Source organism: Suncus etruscus, chromosome 3, assembly GCF_024139225.1.
Source record: "Suncus etruscus isolate mSunEtr1 chromosome 3, mSunEtr1.pri.cur, whole genome shotgun sequence".
Taxonomy (NCBI): Eukaryota; Metazoa; Chordata; class Mammalia; order Eulipotyphla; family Soricidae; genus Suncus; species Suncus etruscus.
The window spans coordinates 81639238-81661092 of NC_064850.1; the positions used below are offsets into that span (position 1 = coordinate 81639238).

At 33.6% G+C, this 21855-nt stretch overlaps 1 protein-coding gene across 1 annotated transcript in view; it reads right to left on the reverse strand.

Annotated features, from left to right (window-relative positions):
* Positions 1-5481: 5481 nt before the first annotated feature.
* TMC1 (transmembrane channel like 1) overlaps positions 5482-21855 on the reverse strand; it is a 194583-nt gene continuing 178209 nt past the window's right edge. Inside the window, exons 17-20 of the mRNA XM_049770815.1 lie at positions 16607-16732; positions 13198-13276; positions 12996-13047; positions 5482-5504 (exon numbers count right to left, since the gene is read on the reverse strand). Coding sequence (XP_049626772.1) covers positions 5482-5504; positions 12996-13047; positions 13198-13276; positions 16607-16732 — 280 coding nt within the window. The remainder of the gene's footprint in view (positions 5505-12995; positions 13048-13197; positions 13277-16606; positions 16733-21855) is intronic.

A 21855-nucleotide genomic window follows, 5' to 3' on the forward strand; every position in this document is an offset into this window, starting at 1 on the left:
GGTTTTGGGCCATTGGGAAAGATGCCCAAAAGTAGAAATTTTTTTTTATTTATTTATTTTTTGGTTTTTGGGCCACACCCGGCAGTGCTCAGGGGTTACTCCTGGCTGTCTGCTCAGAAATAGCTCCTGGCAGGCACGGGGCACCATATGGGACACCGGGATTCGAACCAACCACCTTTGGTCCTGGATTGGCTGCTTGCAAGGCAAACGCCGCTGTGCTATCTCTCCGGGCCCCAAAAGTAGAATTGTTAGGTCCTTCAGAAGATCTTTTCTTAGTTTTATGAAGAATGTCTATGTCCAAATGGATAAACCAGTTGACATTCACACAGCAGAGGATGAAAGGTTCCTTTTCTCTCCAAATATCTACATTAACTTTGGCTGGTTTTGTTCCTTTTCTTATGTGCCATTATCGCTGCTATTATCTGATCATCTCACTGCTGTTTTGATTTGCATTACCCTGTTGATATGTGCTATACACTTTTTATATGCTTTTGGGTCACCTATATGTACTCTTTGAAAAAGCTTATGTTTATATCTTCTCATTTGTTGATGGGGTTGTTGTTTTTCTTATAAAGATTGACAAGTTTTATATGCCTGTATATTAACCCTTTGTCAAATAAATGGAGGACAAATATTCTCTTCTAGCCAACAAATTTTCCTTTATTCTGACCATTATTTGTGAGAGTGGAGTTTACAACCTCTAGTGTTCTGTACTTATTCCTGGCAGGGCTTAGGATACCATAGAGGATTCTGAAGTAGATCACATATAAGGTAAATGCCCTATCTACTATAGGTTCGCTCTATATCTTTGTCATCATTTTTTTTTTTTGCCTTGCAGAAGCTTTTTAATTTTATACAGTTCCATTTGTTTATCTTTGAGTTTATTTGTTTAGTCAGTGCTGTGGGTGGTATTGAAACAATGTATGTATGGAAGTGTCATGAACAGTATAAGAAATTATAGTACATAAATTAAAAAGTTTAATAATGTATATTCTATAATATTTAACTTTCTCAAATAGGTCAAGTAATTCACACACATGTGTTAAAAATCATTTATGATCACTAAGTTAACAGAATCCAATCTAAAAGATAGCTGAACCACCCAAAGTCATGCATCCAGATAGTCTCATAAAAAAAACTTGGGGAAGGAGGGAGGATGGGAGGACAAAAAAAAAAAAAAAAAAAAGAACTTGGGGAAAAAAGAATCTTATACAAGGTTTGAAAAATTCCTTTCATCATCATATATTTTCCTTCTAGTAGGAAGTATTTCTTGACTTCTTAAAGGAAGTGATTTTTTTTTCTTGAAGGAAGCACATGAGGATACTACAGACTTTATAAATATTACTACAGACTTACATTTGTCTCAGATTGTCTTCCAAAACTTCAAGTGTATATCTATATGGATTGAGAGCTGAGATGTGCCTGTCAACACCATTTTACAAGTATATTTTATAGAAACTTTTACCTTTGTTAACCAAAGCTGCACAAAATTATAATTGTATATAATCCAGGCTCATATTTTTAATTAAAGGGGACTACATAGTGATCAGTCCTCATATTTGACACATCTCATCAGTTTCTATAGTAAAATACTCACTTTTTTTTCTTGCCAGAACTTAGTTTTTCATCAAAGAATTAGCTCCTTTATATTCTACTCATTAAGTTTAAATACTATTTCTATGAATCATGGTTATTGGCTCAACAAAAAGATCCTAACAATAAAATAAGACTGGAAAATCTGTGTGGGAGAAATATCTACATTTTTTTTCTATCATTGCCATTGATAGAGAAAAAATAAGAAGAGTTATTTTCCAATTTCTACTGTTGGTTACATTAGTATCTCTACCCATATAAGAGAGGGACAGTGTAAGAAAGGGACAGTGTTGCCTTGAAAGGTTAGCATTAATTTTATTCAGTTTTAAATAACTTTTTATATTCTAATATCCAGTTCAAAAAATTATGAGAACTAGGGACATCCATATGGTTGGCGGGACAAGGTCATGGAAGAGTCTTGAAGTAGCAGGCGATACTTGAGAAATTTGACATAGTATTCATGAAAAGGGGAAAATTCCTCAGTTCTTGTGTTGAACAGAAAATTGAAGATAAATTACACATATAATAAACAAGTTTATGAAAACTAAAATACATTCCAGATAGAATGAACATCTCAACTACCCTATTTGTGGACAATCACATTCTTCTTAAAGTGTTTAGATTATAGCCACAGGGTAGTATCAGATAGATTAGGTAACATCATATGCAGTGAAATTTTTGTGAATTGTTGTCAGATGCAAAATTCTGCAAATATATTACTTCTATGCACATGGTTACCTATTATTTATATTTTAAAAAGCACTGGTTGTAGTCAAACCACAATGCTAATCCTCTTCTAAAGAGATACTTGAGAATTATATCTATACTTCTATATCTCTAAAGAGAGTTATAACTCTTTTTATGTTTTGAGAACTGAGTTGTCCCATCTGCCCATGCATGAGGCTGGACAGGCCCACTTGGCTTTTTGTCTTCTTTTACTAGGTTTTGCTTACCTTCAATTTCCATTTCAATAGGGCCTGCAATACATCTCCATCTGTTTGCTTTTTTTTTTTTTAATATCCAAGCAATCAATGTTTATAAGTGAATGAAAGTACACTGGCCTCATTGTCCTTCCCAGTTTTGTATCTTGGTGTGGTCCCAATAAACACATGCCTCTGCAATCTACTAATTATTTGTTGAGGGTGCTACAGCAAAGTGAAATAATCCCAGTTCTTGTCAAGTAAACTGGGTAAAAGTTAGGACTTCTGGACTGGAGAAAGCATACAAATACTTGCCTTGTACACAGCCTATATGGGGATTGATTCTCCAAGCCTTGCTCCAAGAGTAAGTTTGAACACAAACAGATATGACTCCCCAGATACAAAGACAAACAAAAGAATAAAGCTTCAATCTGCAAATGGCACAGTATGCCCCTCCATAAAAAAAAAAAAACCTAACATAAAACCTCCTTATATAAACTCTTAAAAACTGTTTAACTGTTGTTTTTCAGTTTTTTGAATATGTAAATAAGTTTATTTTTCACATATATTTGCTGAGTTTATTTTCTACTTCTCTCAGAAACATAAAAAATTCAGTCTGTTTTAGTTTGTCTTCTAAATTTTTTCTATGGCTTTGAAGCTTAATTATGGAAATAACAACATTAAAATAAGCCATACCAATCATAGCTACACTGCAATACTATTCTCTGAGTAGGTATAAAACACGGGTAGGAATGGTGCTCAATGTTATATACTTGTCCTCATACTAGCATGGAAATATCAACAATTTTCTGGAGATTATAAAGGTAAAAGTTTCTAAAAGGTTCATTTAAATTAGGTGGATATTTAAGTGTTGTATTTAACTTATTTTTTAACTTATAGAATGATTTAATGATTTTTAATGCATAGAGTTATTGCAACTTATATATGGGGTTTAACTGCTTAACCTTCTATCTTTATTTCAAATATCCTACTACCTGAACAATTTTGTCAACTCTTATCATTTATCATTTTCTTTATCTTATCATTTTGTTTATGAAGTAGGTAAGAGTGAGGAAGTATTATCTAAAATATATATTAAACAACACAAAAACAATTTTCTAATCTTATTAGTGTGTGGTGCAAAGTGATTCAAATATAAATAAACACTAGACTTTTCTTATTCATTTTAACTATAATTTAACTTTAATTATCAACAGATAGTTCAATTTCTAATATCATAGTTACATTTCATGCATAAAAGACATTATTTTTTGTTTCACAGTGCAACTGCTGTAAGTTAAATTGATTCAATTTAATTAACAAGCATTTTTCAGTGCCTACCTGTGCACAGCACTATACTAGGCATACAAGAGTTAAGAGATATGATCCCTACTCACAAAGAGTTTATAATCAAGGATAGAAAAGATGATCCATGCATATACATAGTAATACATAACCATTACATATGTGAGACAATCTATATAAATAACATAATCTTTATACATAAGAAACTGAATTAAATTCATAAAAGTCCAAAGAAACCAATCAAGGTAATAATATAATTTGAAAAAGTTAATCTGGAATATTTGAAATGATATCTGGAAAATTTGATCAGAGGATATAATGTTTGAATCTGGAATACAGAGGTGATAAGTGCATGGGTTAGCTGGTGAACAAGATACTCATAAAGTCAGAAGACTATAAAGAAAATAAGAAATTCAAACATAAAACAAAATTTTCAGAGAAATTATAGAGAAAAGGTGGTTGAATTGGAAAAGGACACTACTTGAAGAAAACAACTGAAATTATGCAAAGCAAACTGGGGAATTGAGTACTGCTTTTCAAAGTAAAGTCAAGCTTTAAATAAATAATAATGCTTAAACACATCTACAAACAATGTTCCTCATCTATATCTACAAATCTACAAATGTTCCTCATCAGGTCTTTTCTAAGCTTCACATAGAAGGCAAAGAAATATTTTTAGAGTGAAAATACATTGTGAAATATTATAATTTAAATTCAGAAAATATCTTTGGTGACAAATGACCTGACTGTGATCAAATAACAATCTCAGCCAGTGCCTTTCTGTCTTTTAAACAAACTTAAGGAAAGTTTAATACCTATGACCCATTTGTCTCTTTCAACATAAAAAAACCTTCAGCTCAATGCTGATCAAATTCCTAATTCATTTATAGATTTAATTCTAACAAGATTATTCCCTTATTTCTGGAATCCAGCAGCCTCTCCATCTCTCCTAAAAGGCTGTATATAGAGTGCTGTGAATGGGGAAATAAAAAGAAAACCATGTCATGGTTTCTAAAACAGAGTTAATGAATATTTTATTATGTTGTCCCTCAACTTTGATGGAGAAAGATATTAAAATGTTCATTTTAGGCCAAAAAATGTTGACAAAACATATAAAATGAAAGCAAATAAAATTTTAAATAACCCTCATATCATATTCTCATAATATCTTATAGTCATAATCATATTATATGAGACTTTTTAATGAACCCTCTAACAAACTAGAAGACTGTACTCTTGGATTATATATATAGTATATACCATATAATATATATTGGCAGCCACACCCAGAGGAGCGCAGATGACCATATGCCTTGCAGGGATCAAACCAGGTTCTGCTGCATGCAAGCAAGGCAAGCACCTTCAACCCCTCAACTAACTCTTTGGCTCTTGGATAATAATTACTTTTAAACTCAAATTTTGGAGGGACAATGTCAAAGAAATGGGTCAATCTAGGGAACAAGTATGTGGAATGAAATGAAGATCTTTATAGAGGAACTAGAAAGAATGAGAATAATGACCAACATGATCTGAATAATCCATCACAATTAGAACAGGGAACAGCAACTCCATCATGCCTATTCTCTGAATCTTCACCAAACTTGTGCTTCTTGAAAAAACAAGTTGAGGTGCACTTCTGAGTTCCCCCATATATTTATGAAATTTACTGTCCACCAGCAGCTGCAGCTGTTAAAAAGAAGAGTTAAAAGCAAATCAAAATTTAAATTCAATTGTAAATAAGTAAATCAAATTTTATGTTTTAAATATGTCCTACTTTGACATACTATTAAATGGTTTTATAATTTTTAAAACTCTATTTCTTATTTCTTATTGAACAAAATTGTCATGAATTCTGTAGAAGAAAAAATAAAAATTTTGACTGGAGGAGATAGCAATTTATTGCTGTTTATTTTATTGCTATACATATTTATCCCTTTCAAATTCTCTGATAAAATATTTTCATATTACTCAGTCCATTTCCAATTTTGTATGGAACTTTTCAGAAAAAAACTATAATCAAAATCAGTCTGTTCACAAAAGATAGACTATATTTATTTTGAAGAGCAAATTATATATGAAAATATCAGCTGAGTAGAATGTTACAATATTTCATAATAATTATATAGGTAAAAATAGTACTTAAATGGAATTCAGCTCTTGGAAGTCCAAAAATATCCAAAGACATTTTCATAAGTCCAAATAGATCACTCACTCATCAGGGCTAGAGAGATAACTCCAGGAGTAGAGTAATGCTTGCCAGGCACAAGGCCATGGATTTGATGTTTGGCATTTCATGGCATCCCCTCCACCACCACCCCTAATTCACCCTTAACTTCAAAACTGCCTCACATAGCCATGATGGAGTCAGAGAAACAGCATGACACCAATAGGCTTGAGGGCCAATATATTCAGATGACCCCTGCCTCTGTAGCACTGATAGGGTTTCATTGTCCCCCAACAAAAACAAAAAATGGAACAAAATAGAAATTATACTTACTACTCCAAAATCTAATTGGTTGGTTTTAAATTAAATCTACAGTTTAGAGCACAAAGAGAAGTAATACAGCTATTGGATTATACGTGTACCTATGCCAGTATCTTATGAAATAATTGAACAATGCTAGTAAGTTCCTACTAATTTAGGAATTTATTTAGACTACTACCGACTACAAGTTAACAACATATCCCAGCTAATAAGTATTGAAAGAACCAATTTAAAATGATAAAACTATAGCTCCTCTTAGTGATCCTTTGCTTGGATTGAGTAATTAAACCATAGGATTGAAAGTTTGCTCACCAAATAGGACAATTAAGGAATTTGAATAAATATAAATATACAATGAAGAGGAGCCTTCTAAATATGTTTCTAAGCAATAGTGATTATAAACCAGAAAGAAGGACGACTAGTAAAATAAATTGTAACAAACTGGAATTCAAGGACCAGAAGGAAAAATTTGGAAGCAATGTAATTTACACACAAAAATCTCCAAAAGTCTTAGAAGTTGGCAGCATGGTTATCAATGTGGAAATGGGGGACCTATAAGCAAAAGATGCTTTGGCTTTATCCCCAAGTGGCAGAGTTAAGTTCAGTTCTACTTTGTTTGGCAAAGCAGGGTGACAGTTACCTCCTCTGTTTAACAAAGACTGGAAATCTTTTTCTATGAAGCATAAAATAGCAGTTTGTGGACTAACAAGCCTAAGAACTTAACAGGAAAAACAGGAGCTTTGTTGATCATTTCTAACTTGAAAATTAAAGCTGTGCTCTTTCCTACTCAAGGGCTACAGAATGATAGGCAAGTCTTAATACTTGGAACAGACACTTGGATGCAAATTTTCAGCAGACTCTATCAGTCCACAAGAAAAAAACTAAAATATTTAAAAATATTTACTGTAAAACTAGCCCAAGTTTTTCAGTGAATGTGTCCAAAAGTCTCACCTACATTTTTAGACTCTGCAAGCATATTTGTCTATTATTACCTTTAAATGGAAGTTGTGTACCAAGCATTGCAATATACCCCAGAAGAAACTCTGGCAGAGATCACAAACATAAAGGCAAGGCAACTGTTCAGAGAGAAGAAATGCTGAAAAATTTCTTCAAAGAAACTTTAAAAAGATTTAATGATATTCTCAATGAAACAGAATTAGGTAGGCAGAAGGAAATAAAATATGGAGCAGAAACTAATGGACTGGAAACAAAAAAAAAAACCTATTTAAAAGGTCAATGAAAGAAAAAGTTGAAATTTTGAAAAACTAAACACGATTAATAAACCATTACGAAGACTTAAAAATAGAGAAACAAATCAAATCCAAAATGAAAAGATCACATAAGGTCAATACAGATAATACAGAAATTCAAAGGGTAATAAAAAATTACTTTGAAAGTTATTATGCCACAAACCAAGAGAATCTAGGAGAAATGGATAAGTTCTTGGAATCCTTTAACCTGCCAAGTTGAACCAAGATAATATGGAATACCTGAACAGAACTATAACTACCGAGAAATTGAAAGATGGATTTACTAGTGAATTATTTCAAACCTCTAAAGAGGATCTTATACTACTGCGAATACTTTTCAGGCTCTTCCAGGAAATCGAAGAAACAGAAACATTTCCACATAACTTTCTATAAAGCTAACATCTCTCTAATAGCAAAAGTAGACAGAGACAACCACCAAAAGAGAGAGAGCAAGAGAGAGAGAGAGAGAGAGAGAGAGAGAGAGAGAGCTACAGCTGTATCTCTGATGAACACAATTGCAAATATCCTCAATAAGATACTAGCAAAAAAATGCAACAGCTCATTAAGAATATACAATATGAACATGTGGAATTCAATCCAGAAATTCAACAATAGTTTATCATACACAAGTCAATTAATAAAATGAAAAATAAAAATTTTATGATCATATCAATAGATGCAGTGAAAGTAAATGACAAGGCCCAGCACCTATTCATGATTAAAACTATCAACAAGAAGGAAATTAAACAAACTTTCCTCAATATTTCCAAAGTCATTTACCACAAACCCATAGCAAGAGTTATATTCAATAGGGAAAACTAACAGCCTGTCCTCTGAGATCTGGTACAAGATAAGGTTGCCTCCTCTCACCACTCTAATCAATATAGTACTGGAAGTACTTGCCAAGGCAGTCAGACAAAAATGCCTATCGGGGTATTCAGATAAGTTAGGAAAAAGTCAAGCTCTTACTTTTTGCAGAAAACATGATATTGTATCTAGACAATCCTAAAAAGTCCATAAAAAGCTTCTAGAACAATAAGCAGTGGCAGGCTAAGAAAAATACACAAAAAATTATGACTTTTCTATATACTATTAATGAAAGAGAATAAAGAGAAATTAAAAAATATCACTTTCACAATTTTTTCTCAGAAAACCATGCACCTCAGAGTCAACTTAACAAAGGAGATAAAACTACAAAGCACTGCTTCAGTAGACACTTTTAGAGGATACAAGAAAATAGAGACATATACCTAGTTCCTAGACAGAGACAATTAATATAATTAAAATGGCAATACTTCCCAAGGCATTGTACAGATATAATGCAATCTCTATAAGATACCCATAACAATTTTGAAAGATGTGGATCAAACACCCTTGAATTTCATTTTGAACAATAAACATCTATGAAAGCTAAAGCAGTTCTTAGAAGGAAGAATGGGGAATTTTCTCAAGTTAAAATTGTATTATAAAGGAATAGTCATTAAAACAGCATAGTATTAAAATAAATACAGACCCTGAGATATGTGGGAGAGATTTGAGAATTCTGAAATTGACCCCAGGTATACGATCAATTAAATTTTAATAAAGGGCAAGAATTACACAGTTGGGCAAGTATAGCCTTTTAATCAGGTAGTGTTGGGAAAACTGTTTAACTACATGCGAAAATGAACTCAGACCTCTCTTTAACATCATACATGAAGGTAAAAATGAAAATGGATTAAAGACCTTGACAGCAGATCTGAAATCATAAGGTGTATATAGAGGAAAACATAGGCAGAATGCTCCAATGACATTGAAGCTAATGGCATCTTCAAAAATGAAACACCATTATCCAAACATGTGGAAGCAAATATAAACAAATTGGACTACATTAAGCTCAGAAGCTTCTGCACTTTAAAGGAAACAGTTACTGGAATACAAAGACTACTCACTAAATGGAATAAACTATTAACCCTTAACCATGATATAAGGGGTTAATATCTAAGACATGGAAGGTAATGTTAGAACTTACCAAGAAGGAAAAAAATCTAACCCCATACAAAACTGGGGAGAAAAATGAACAGACAATTTCTCAAAAAAGAAATACAAATGGCCAAAAGACACATGAAAAAATGTTCCACATCATCAGGGAGATGGAAATCAGAACAATGATGAGTTACCATCTCATGACACAGATACTGGAACACATTACAAAGAACAAGAACAATCAGTGCTGGCAGGGATGTGGTGAGAAAGGAACTCTCATTAACTGCTGGTGGAAAAGCCATCTAGTCCAGCCTTTCTGAAAAACAATATAGATATTCCTCAAAAAATTGGAAATTTAAGTCCCATATGATCCAACTATACCACTCTTAGGGATATATCCTAGGAATACAAAAAAAAAAAAAAATGCCTTCTGCACACCTATATTCATTGCAGCACTAGTTACAAGAGCCAGAATCTGGAAACAATCCAAGTGCCCAAAAACATGAGTGGCTTAAGAAACAGTGGTACATCTATACAATCACATAATATGAAGCTATTAGGAAACATGAAGTCAGGAAATTTGCTTATTTATGAATGGAAGTGCAGGTTATTATGTTGAGTAAAATGAGTCAGAATGAAATGGATAGAAAGAATATTATAGATAGAAAGGATACTCATATATCACTCATTTGTGGGGATGTATTAAACAAAATAAGATAGTCTGGTAAAAATATCCAGAGACAATAGAGATGAGAATCAGGAGGACAACTATGGAAGGAAGCTTGACACAAAGAGTGATGAATGCATTTAGGGTAGTAAGCAGTCCACTTTAACAATGATAGTTGGAATTCTGGACAAGAACGGGTGCCGAAAGGGGATAAAGTCATATGCATGTTATCCCTTCATTAGCAATAGTGCAAACCATTTTGTCAAGGACAAATAAAGAAGACAGAAATATATATATAAAGAGAGAGAGAAGTAAAATGCCTGTCCTAGAGCTATCCTAGAGACAACTAGGGGAGGATGGGTGGGAGGGAAACTGTTGATATCTGTGAAGGGAAATATGCACTGGTGAAGGACAGTATACATTCTAAGACTAAAATTTAATCATAAAAAATATTTTAGGGGTCAGAATGGTGGCACAAGCCACAAGGCATCTGCCTTGCACATGCTAGCTAGGACAAACCACGGTTCAATTTCCCAGCATCCTGTATGGTCCCCCAAGCCAAAAGCAATTTCTGAGCACATAGCCAGGAGTAATCCGTGAGTGTCACTGGGTGTGGCCCAAAAAAGAAAAAAGAAAAATATTGTAACCATGGTGCTTAAATAAATTTATTATATAAAAAAGAAAATATTCATCAAAGAGAAATAGAATTTAAAAAGTTAGATTAGAGTAAGATCAGTCATGGATAGGAATATTTAAATAAAGATTTCTAAATAGGGAATAAGAACAAATGTATTGAAAAAGATAATTTATAAACTTTAAAAATGTTTTCTTTAACTAAAACATATATGATTGTTTTGTTATGTTTTGTTTGTTTTTGGCTTTGTTTTGTTTATTTTTTTTTTGGATTTGGGGCCATACCCAGTGACACTCAGTGGTTACTCCTGGATATGAGCTCAGAAATTGCTCCTGGCTTGGGGGACCATATGAAATGTTGGGGGATCAAACCGCAGTCCATCCTAGACTAGCGCATGCAAGATAAATGCCCTACCACTTGTGTCACCACTCCAGCCCCAGTATAAATTATTTTTAATATAAAGGACATACTGATGATTAAATAAAAATGAATTCTGTTTAAGACACCAGTATAAAATTTAATAAAATAGATAGTATATTGTACAACTTTCTAGAGAAATAAAACAAGTTATTGGAAAGTCACTGTAAAGAGAGAAGGCAAAAAGAAGTAAAAAAAAAGCAATATTCAGGTACTGTGTGGAAAGATAGGGGAGATAAGAAAATTTGGTCTAGGGTCATAAGTATTTAATAGTAATCTGAATAAGATTTTAGTAGCTAATAATGGCTAGAATATATAAGTTTAATAATATATTTATATAATAACATTTTCTAGAATAAATTTTATTTTATTACTCAAAATCTATTTTAAAAAGTGAGATGACATAGTGGTATTTAACACTATGAGGTTTATTCACAAGTTACTCATATATCATCCATCATGTTATTACAAGAATACCACAATTTTGTCACTTATACCTCAATAATGTTAAAGAAAGAAACAAAAATCATTAGTTTAATTACTAAGAAAAATACATACTAGTTCTCTTTTAGCTTTTAGGCCACATCCTGAAAAGTGTGCATGTTACTCTACCTACACTCAGTAATTATTCCTGGCAGTGCTCAGAGGACCATATGGAATGCTGAGGATCAAACTCGGGTTGGGTGTTTCAAGACAAATACAACTACATGATATAATACCATTTCAGTCCCACATCTTTTCTTAATAAGAAAGGAGGAGGGGAGGCAAGGGGAGGGGAGGGGAGGGGAGGGGAGGGGAGGGGAGGGGAGAGGAGGGGAGAGGAGGGGAGGGGAGGTGAGGGGAGGGAAGGGGAGGGAAGGGAAGGGGAGGGAAGGGAAGGGGAGGGGAGAGGAGGGGAGAGGTGAGAAGAAAAAAAGAAAAGAAAAAGACACTACTTTTCCTTGTATTCTTATTCAAGGACATGGCATTGGAACTAGCTGCATCCATTTCTGCTGTCACAAAGGACAACCAACATGAAAGCACAGAAAATTTGGCCAAACCCTGGTTTGAAATAAATTTACAGAAAAACTTGGCCTCAGACCATGCATAGCATTTTACCTTTTTTATTTGTGAAGCACAATATTTTTTCTGCATAAAAGTATTTGTTTAGATTGAGTTTCTTATGAATTACAGGTGCAAAGGAGCCCTCTAATGTAAAAAACAATTATAGTTAAGCATGAAAAAATGCTTAGGTTTTATTGTTTTTTTTAAGCTGCACCTGGCTCTACTCAGGCATTAGTCCTGGTGCTGCCATCAGAAATCATTCCTGGCATGTCCCATTCAATGGGACAGTATGAAATGCCGGTGATGGAAACCCTGTCTGACATGTACAACATCTACAGTGCTACACTCTGGTCCCCTGAAAAAGATTTTTACTTACCTTCTCATGCAGCATTTATCCAAGTGAAATACAATTCAGTAATTTTGGCAAATGGGGTATACTATAGTCTAATATTTTTATAATTAAGAAGCAAATATGTAAGAGAGAAGAACATAGCTTTCCATCTCTTCTACTAAGCCTATATTTCTGACCTTTTTCTTTCTTCTTCCACTGATACATAAGTCCCTTCTGGATATGATGCAGAGAGAATGCCAAGAAATGAATAGTGAGATGCACTTGAGACCTTCATGCCAATCAGGATCAAATGCTTCATTTGGAGGAAAATAAGTTCATAAAGTTGGGCAGAGTAAGACAAACAAATACAAATGCATCTCCAACCTGCTCTTGCAGCTGCCATTTTCTTGTTTCGCATCTTGTTCTCCAAAGCTTGCTACAAAGAAGACATATACACACCAAAAGACAAACAAACAAACAAACAAAAAACACAGATGGGAGGGGAGAAGAAAATGAGATTGGCTGATGTTTTATACAACCTGAATTTAATAAAAAAAATATTTCTATGAAAGAAACTGTAGTCTACCTGCTTCATTTTCTTTTTCAGATCCAGATTGGCTGCCTTTTGTCCCTTTGCAGTAGCATTGAGATAATAGATGGTCAAGCTGAAATTAATAAATATATCGTGTTTATCTGTTCTTCAAGATGCTTTTAAAATTTACATTAATCTAGACACACTTTCAGTGGAATAGAATTTAATGTATTTTCAACTTTACATCTCTTATTTGATTAAACTGTGATACACACACACAGAGTGTCGGATAATGAATAGGGTGGACTTGGTAAGTTGTTACCCATGTTTACTCCTATAGCAGTATTCAACTACACATCACTGTTTAATTTTAGGTAGAAATGATCATTAAAAATAACATACGAGGTGGCCAGAGAAATAATACAGTAGATGGGTGCTTGCTTTGCACGTGGCTGACCCAGGTACTATCCTCAGCATCCCAGATGCCCCACCACCACCACAAGCACTAATAGGGCTAATTCTGAGAGCCAGAAGTTACTCCTAAGCAGCACTGGATATGGCCCAAGAAACAAACAGAAATAAATTTCAAAAAATAAATGTTAATTTGATGTCACTGCAAAACCTTTTAAAATTATGATTAATGAATTTTATTATATTTCATGTGTTTTCTTACATACCTTCCTCTACCAAAGAAAATATTTTAAATGAATATTATTGGCTTTTAAATGACATTTACATTTGTAGAAAGAGCAATTTCTGGCCAAACATTATTCAAAAATAGCTTGTTCATCTATACTTAAAGCAAAAGAAATGAGAAGATGTAATTAAAAAATGGCAACAAGCATTTCTCTTCGTTGCAAATAAATGAATGCTAAACACATATTTTTAATTTACCAACACATCATACTATATTCTTTAGAAGCCATCTGGTATGAGCAACACAATTATTGATATGGCATAGTTGACTTTGTTTATCTCTTCTATGAGTGATGGGATTTTAAATGAAATTACAAGAAAGCATCTGGTACATTTTCTGGCACAAAGGATGTGCTCAATAAATGTGATGTGCATGAATGTGCCATACTATAAGAACTTTCTTAGAAAAGCTCTTGTACTTGGGGATTAACTTAAAGGCCTTTAAGACATTTTTAATTCTGGAACTTTCCATTTTTCCAGCACATTTTTGGTGCATCATAATGCACATAATACAATCCCTTGTAAATCATTTCCTAAATAAATGAGCTGCCTGCAGAGAACTAACATGAATTCTACCCTTACTCCCAAACCATATAAACTGTTTTAATATAATCCATTGAAAAAATTAAGTGCTTGCAACATTCACCAGTATCTAATTAAAAATCATAAAAAGAAAGCTAGATGGAAGGGCCCCAATAAATTAGAAAATGAGACCTAAGTACCTCAAGATCAAATCAACAATCTGCTTAAATTTGTACTTTAAATTATTATCTCAAAACCATGACAAAACTTAAAGGACATCTATTTGACCTAGACATGGTCTCGAGTTCTTCCAAGCAGTTTATATAGGTATTGGCTAATTTAACTTCTAGCTGATGTTTTATATGTCCTAATAATTAAGAATGGTTTTTACACTTTTGAGTTTCTCTACATAATATAACTACTTCAATGTTTACTGTTGACCAACAAAATCTAAAATTTTAGAATATATCTTTCTAAGGAAAAGTTTGACAACTCTGGTATAAACTTTGATTTCCACTACTCTTGGATTCAATGTTTGGTGCAGTAAATGAGGAGGGCAGGAATAATAAGTAAAAAAAATAATCTGATGAATGATTTTAATTCATTTAGTAGCTGTTTGATTTGGGACACATATTCTATGTGTTATATACAATACAATGATTGAGAAAAACTTGTTAAGGTTATTATGGAAATTAAATAAATTAGTGAATGAAAAAGAGGTCAGTATTCACTCTTCCATACTCCCTAGATTGCTTACTAAATACTTCACTAGTTGCATGAATTAGTTGCTTCTTTGCTTAAAAATAAATGCTTATCAATAAAATATGACTATAACTATAAAAAGTTCATATTAAGTTGTATGTGTTTTGAATGAGATCTCATTTATATACCTATAATACTAGAGAGCTTTAACTATAAGAGGCTGCAGGATCCTTAGCATGCTCTAAGAAGTCTCTGACTCAGAAAAATGCAAAGAAGAAAAACCACTTCTGGTGTTACATGTTACACCAAGCAGGTAATTTTCTAACACGTGTAACTAATATTTACGATCACATTCTTAACACCACACCATGATCCAGATTTAGATATAATCTAGTTGACAGTTTCATTATCTCTTTGGCCTATTAGTGCTCTCTCAAGGAATGCCCACTAGTGAAATGACATGAACATTGTTGTCATTGTTCAAGTTCTACTATCATCGTTTTTCTATGTGCTCACTGAGGGAAAGTGATTTTACCTTAAATTTAAGTTGCTTTTCAAAATCAGTGAAAGCAAGGAAGCTTCCCTCTGTGATGTGGCAGGTAACTAGCAATGGCCTTTGCAATGATGGGATCTTTACAGAACTCAACTAATTTATTTTGAAATATTGGGAGGTTTCTCCCTAAGATGGCCTAGTTTTTGCCTTTATTGGTTAAAAATATCAACCTTTACATTCTTTCTAAAGTATTACAAATGATGTACTAATAGACTATTTAAAAAAATATAAAAAATGGGCTAGAATACTTTTGGAGAAAAAGAGTTATTTTAAAATATAAATTATTCTGTGATAGCCAAAATCAGGCAAATGAAGAATTATAAAAATACCCCTCTCAAGTTTTGCTATGCCTGATTGATAATATCTTTAACTGATCATTCTAAGATTTTTTCAGAGTCTGTAATACTGTTGTCACAGACACAAGGTTATTGATGGCCTTCTTGAATAAGGATTGCATGGTTTTTAAGATCTTTAAAGTCCTTAGTACTAAAATATAGACTATAGGAATCCCAAAGGGGACATTAACATGGATGCTCATCATTTCTGTATGTTAACAATCCTGTGCTTTATGAAATGTGAGTTGGGGGCCAGAAGTAGGGATAAGCTCAATGTGCTGATTAAATTTAGCATGTTAAATTATTATGTTTCCCTTGCTTTAGCTGTTTTCTGTTAATTATTTTGGTTACTTGGAGAACAAATCTTATAACCCTAGGCAAGCAAATACAGATGCAGATGGCTATAAAAGTTATCCAATAAGATTAGAACATGGTTCATGAATTTTAGCCTCTCATCTTGTAATCAGCTCTGAATTTGATTAGGTTACAGCTTAATCCTTTGAAGGGAGGGGAAAGGAGAAAGTTAAAAAGCTGGAACTTAAAAGGGGCCAACAATGAACAATCAAAAAAAGAAATTTTGGAAAGGAAGTTAAAAGGAAACAAGTATAGAAAGAGCATTCAAATGATTCATACTAAGAGGCAGAACTGCACCTACACCATGACCAAAATGACAGCGATGACCAGTCCAGGGTTAGAAAGCTGTCTCAAGATTTTTGCCATCCAGCTTGGGAAATCATGTTCCAATGTTTCTCCAATCACTTCAAACATCCTATTTTTGCCACTGGAAAATAAAAGAGAGGAGTTTGTTGAAACATTAATAAAAACCATAGTTATGAACAAGAAAATTAGAAATTTTCTCACACACTGTCTAGATACTCTTTTAGTTTAGGAATCCCTTGGTTAGTTGCAATTCTTTATAATCAGACTTCCTATTGTCAACATATAGATAAAATATGAGAATTGTTCAATATAAGCAGTGCTCAAAGTAGTTCAGCACATGAAATGCAAACTCCCTACTTGCTGTACTTCAGTTCCCAATTGAAAATTTTAAGATACTCTATCTATCCTTCAGCCAACTTGCCTTTCTAGAAGTCTTTTGAGGCTGAATAAATACTGCACTTGTTTTTTAATTATTCTTAAAAATGTGAATAAGTAACAGTATAACAAAATCAATCAACAACAATCTATTATATTTTCATGTAATAGCTTCTATCTTTATTTCCTCCAAAACTGTTTTTCCAGCAGAAAAGCTCCACAGAATAAGCTATGTAAACTTGCTATTTCTGTTCTCTAGTGCTTAGCATAAAATAAACTAAAAGTATTCACTCATTAATTTTAAATTTGTCTACTACTTCTCTACTATGCTCTGTTTTTGTTTGTAAATGCCTTATCTAGTGCTTGAGGGGCTATGTGATTGCTGGGATTGAACAATGAGCCACTGGAGAAATTTTCTGGCTACTGTGTTCTAGACTCACAAAGATAAAACTATCCCCCATTGCTAGAAATCAGCTTCAAGCACTATTAAGAACAGTTGATCTCAACATCATTGGAAATGTCACTTGGTCTTCAAACATCATAATCTGTAACCCTGTGAGAGAAAATTCCTAAATAAAATGGAGAGAGAGAGAGAGAGAGAGAGAGAGAGAGAGAGAGAGAGAGAGACAGAGAGAGAGAGACAGAGAGAGAGAAACAGAGAGACAGAGAGAGTGCAGGGCTTAAGGCACTCGCTTGAAATGTTACCAATCTGAGTTCAAACCCAGGCACTGTACATAATCCCCTGAGTACCACCAGGGATAATCCCTGAGCACATAGCCAATATAGTCCTGAGCACTTTTAGGTGTGGTCACCAGCAAGCCTCAAAAAAGATGGATAAAAAAATTAGGCATGCAGAGATTAAGTGAGTAATGTAATAGCACTATCACATTATTTCAATGTTTTATTATATATATGACATCATTATGTGTGATGTCTACTGAAAATTCTGCATAAAAATAAAATCAGAAATCAAAATGCTGAAAATTTTTATTTCATGTCCTTGAAATTATAAATAATATAAATTTTATGTTAATATATTTCTATGAGTTCCAGATTTTATAGGGTAAGCTCTTTATATCTTCACATTAAAAAGAAATACCATAAAAATACAATTACCACAATATTAGCAAGGAGTTTTGTGAGAATATAAAATAACTGAAAATCATAAGATCTTATCTAATAGAGATTGGAACACACAAATCTTGTAGTGCAACGGGACCTTACACCCTGAATATTGACATAATAACCTGGCACAGGCCTCAGAAAAATGGGCATTCTCCATTCACCCCTGAACCAATGAAGCCATCTACGAAACATCCAAGTTTTTTTTATAAAATCACCTAGAAGCAATCCTCTACCAGGGAAGAACCTACCACTGCTCTGACATCGACCTGCTCAAAAGAGACTTCCCTTAACACTGAGAAGACTTAACAACAACGACCAGCTTACAGGACAGGGCTCTCTGCTTTGCCCTTTAATTGTGAGGTGAAAGTAGAGGACACTCTACATCCTGACTTCAATGTAGGATATGCAGATTCTAGGATCTTTAATACAGAAATATGATACCAACAACAGAGACTGTGAAAAATAAAAGTGTGTTGGCACTACAGACAATGTCTTGGATTGTACAAACTAGCTTGCCTGGAGCCTTGAGTTGGTCTTATGCCAGAAAACTTCTGGGGAAGGGTCTCCTTGTATTTAAGCCAAGGTTTTTCCTTTCCATGTCCCTCATATTTTGGTGGGCCTATGCAAACATTAATTGCCACTCTAACACTATTTTTACTGTACTCCTTTGACTCTAATCCTAAAAAAACAAACAAAAAAAAAAAACACTTAAACTTTCGAAGTTAACTTAAACTAATATGCATGTGCATGGAAATGTAAAAATAATACTATGCCTTTAATGTTTAAGGAGTTACATAAGTTTTATGGCTTTAGATTGCTTTGTGTGCTGCTAAGAAATATTATAATGTATTACAATCTGGGGACTTAGGGACAAAGTAATTGTACATGGGTTCTGTTTTATTTATTCATGTTCTTTGGCTGAAAGTTCAAAGTTAAGATATCAGCACGGGGACTTCTTCTAAGAATTCAGTTTATGGGTGATTGTCCTTCCACTGTAACTCCACCTTGTCCTCTTTCTTTGCATCTTTGTTCTCATAATTAAAAATTAAAAATTAAAAAAAAATTACTGAAAATCCATAGTTACTGTCATGGAGCAGGAGGAAAAATATAAAGTATTAAGAAATGGGTTGAAATATTTGCTCAGTCAAACTTAGAAAACATATTCTTTTGCTTCAAAATTAGGAAAGTTACAGTAAAATAATGAATAAAAATCAGAAAATATTTATTTTTTAATTTTAAAATAGTGATGTATACATATAATTTTTATCTGTCATCTTTTGTATTTGCTTTATTTAAGCACCATGGTTACAAAATTGTTTATTGTTGGTTTTATGTTATACAAAGCACACCATCCTTCACCAAAGTACCCTTCCCATCATAGATGACTCCCACCTCTCACTTCTTCCTCAATCTAGGGCAGGTCAGGCAATTTGCTTCTCTCTTTCTCTTTCTCTGTTTCCGTTTTGACAGTGGTTTGCACTAGTGTTACAGGATGGGAGTCTTGCCTGTTTCTACACTCTCAGCACTGAGTTTTTGTCCAGAGTGATCATTTCCAACATCATTATCCTAGTAAACATTACTCTAGCTATACTCACCTCTCTTTGTGATGAGCTTTCTACTCTGGGCTGGACCTCCTGATCTTTGTCTCTCTTGTCTTTGGGGATTATTACCATACTATTTTTTATTTTTCTTATATCCCACAAATGAGTAAGATTATTCTATGTCTATCTCTTTTCCTCTGCCTCATTTCACTCAACATAATAGTCTCTATGACAATTCATGTACAAGCAATTTCATTGCTTTATTTTTCTTAATGGCTGTATAGTGTTACATAGTATGAATACACCACAATTTCTTTATGCACTCATCTGTTATAAGGTACCAGACTTTTTTTCAATTTCTGTCTACTGTTAATAATGCTATGATGAACATAGGAGTGCAGAAGGCATTTTTGTATTTTTTTGTATTACTGAGTTAAATCCCTAGGAGTGGCTTTCTGGATCATATGGATGCTCAATTTCTAGTTTTTGACTCCACAAAAAATAAAAATAAATAAAAAATAAAAAAAGCTTCTAGAAATGGTATACTTATATAGTACAGTGGCAGCCTACAAAGTTAATATGTAAAAATCCATAGCTTTTCTATACGCAAATAAAAGAGAAGAAAAAGATATTAAAAACAATCCAATTAACAATTGTGCCTCAGAAAATCAAGTATCTTGCAGTCAACTAAACTAAAGCAGTGAAAAAGCTATATAAAGAAAATCACAAAACACAGCTTTAAGAAATAAAAGAAATTACAAGGAAATGGACACATAGTTTACTCATAGTTTGTAATGATTAATACCTTAAAATGTCAATACTTTCTAAAACATTATACAGATTTAATGCAATTCCTATAAAAATCTCCATGACCAGATACTCCTAAAATTTATATGGTGAAATAAAAAATATCTATGGATAGCTGAAGTGTTACCCCTCCCCAATGCCATATGCTAATCTAACCTGGATAGTCAGATCCACCCACAGCTGGGACGAGTTTGTGGTTGGTAATTAAGGGGTTTCCTGGGGAGAGGGGCGGGCGAATCAGACACAGCAAGGAGAGAGGTTGGAGACTGGATGGATGCACACCAGCAGGAAGAGGTTGCTTAGCTTAGCGGTCATGTGAAAAAAGCACATGGCGATTAGGGCCTTATAATAAAGTTGATTTCTCCTGAAACTTCAACTGACTGCCTGTGGATCATTTCTCTGCCATCATCCTGCACGTATAGACCTTCCAGCTGATGGGGCTGCAGGCACCAAGCTGATCAAAAATACCTCACTACCATCCACACCACTAGGAATCTATTATTAATAATTAATACAACACTAAAGCAATCCTTGGCCAAAAAATATGGGAATCACTTTCCACAACTTTAAACTGTACTATAAAGTAGTAGTCATTTAAAAAGCATGACATTGGAATAAAGACAGACCCTTAGAACAATGGAATAGACTTTAATAATCAGAGATAGACCAGCAGGCTTATAAATAATTAATTTTTATAAAAGAAATATAAAGTTGAATATAAAGCAAGAAATATAAAATGGAACAAGGAAAGACTTGAAAAACTGGTGCTGGGAAAACTCAACTACATGCAAAAAATAAACTCTGATCTCTCCTTAACGCCATTCACAAAAATCAAATCAAAAGGGACTAAAGACCTTGAAATCAGACTTGAAACAATAAAGCACGTAGAGAAAAATGTAGGCAGAACACTCCATGGCATTGAAGCTAAAGGCATCTTCAGGGATAAAACACCACTGGCCAAGCAAGTGGAAGCAAAGATAAACAAATGGGCCTACATTAAATGTAAAAGCATCTGTACCTCAAAAGAAATAATAACTAAGGACTCTAAGGCTACCCACAGAATGAGAGAAACTAGTCACCCAATACCCATCAGATAAGGTTTTGATCTCTAAGATATACAAGGCACTGCTAGAATTTAGCAAGAAGGAAAAAGATATCTAAGGCCAGAGTGATATCACGTTTACCTTGCAAGTTACCTTGCAAGGTAGGGCTTTACCTTGCAAGTGGCAAATCTGTGTTCCATCCCTGGCATCCTCTATGGTCCCCCAAGCCTGCCAGGAGTAACTCCTGAGCATTGCTGGGTGTGGCACAAAACCCACAAACCAAATAAAAGAAAAAATGAAAAAAAGTAACCTGTGGGATTACTAGAATTGATCTTTTCTACCTCACTCAGTAT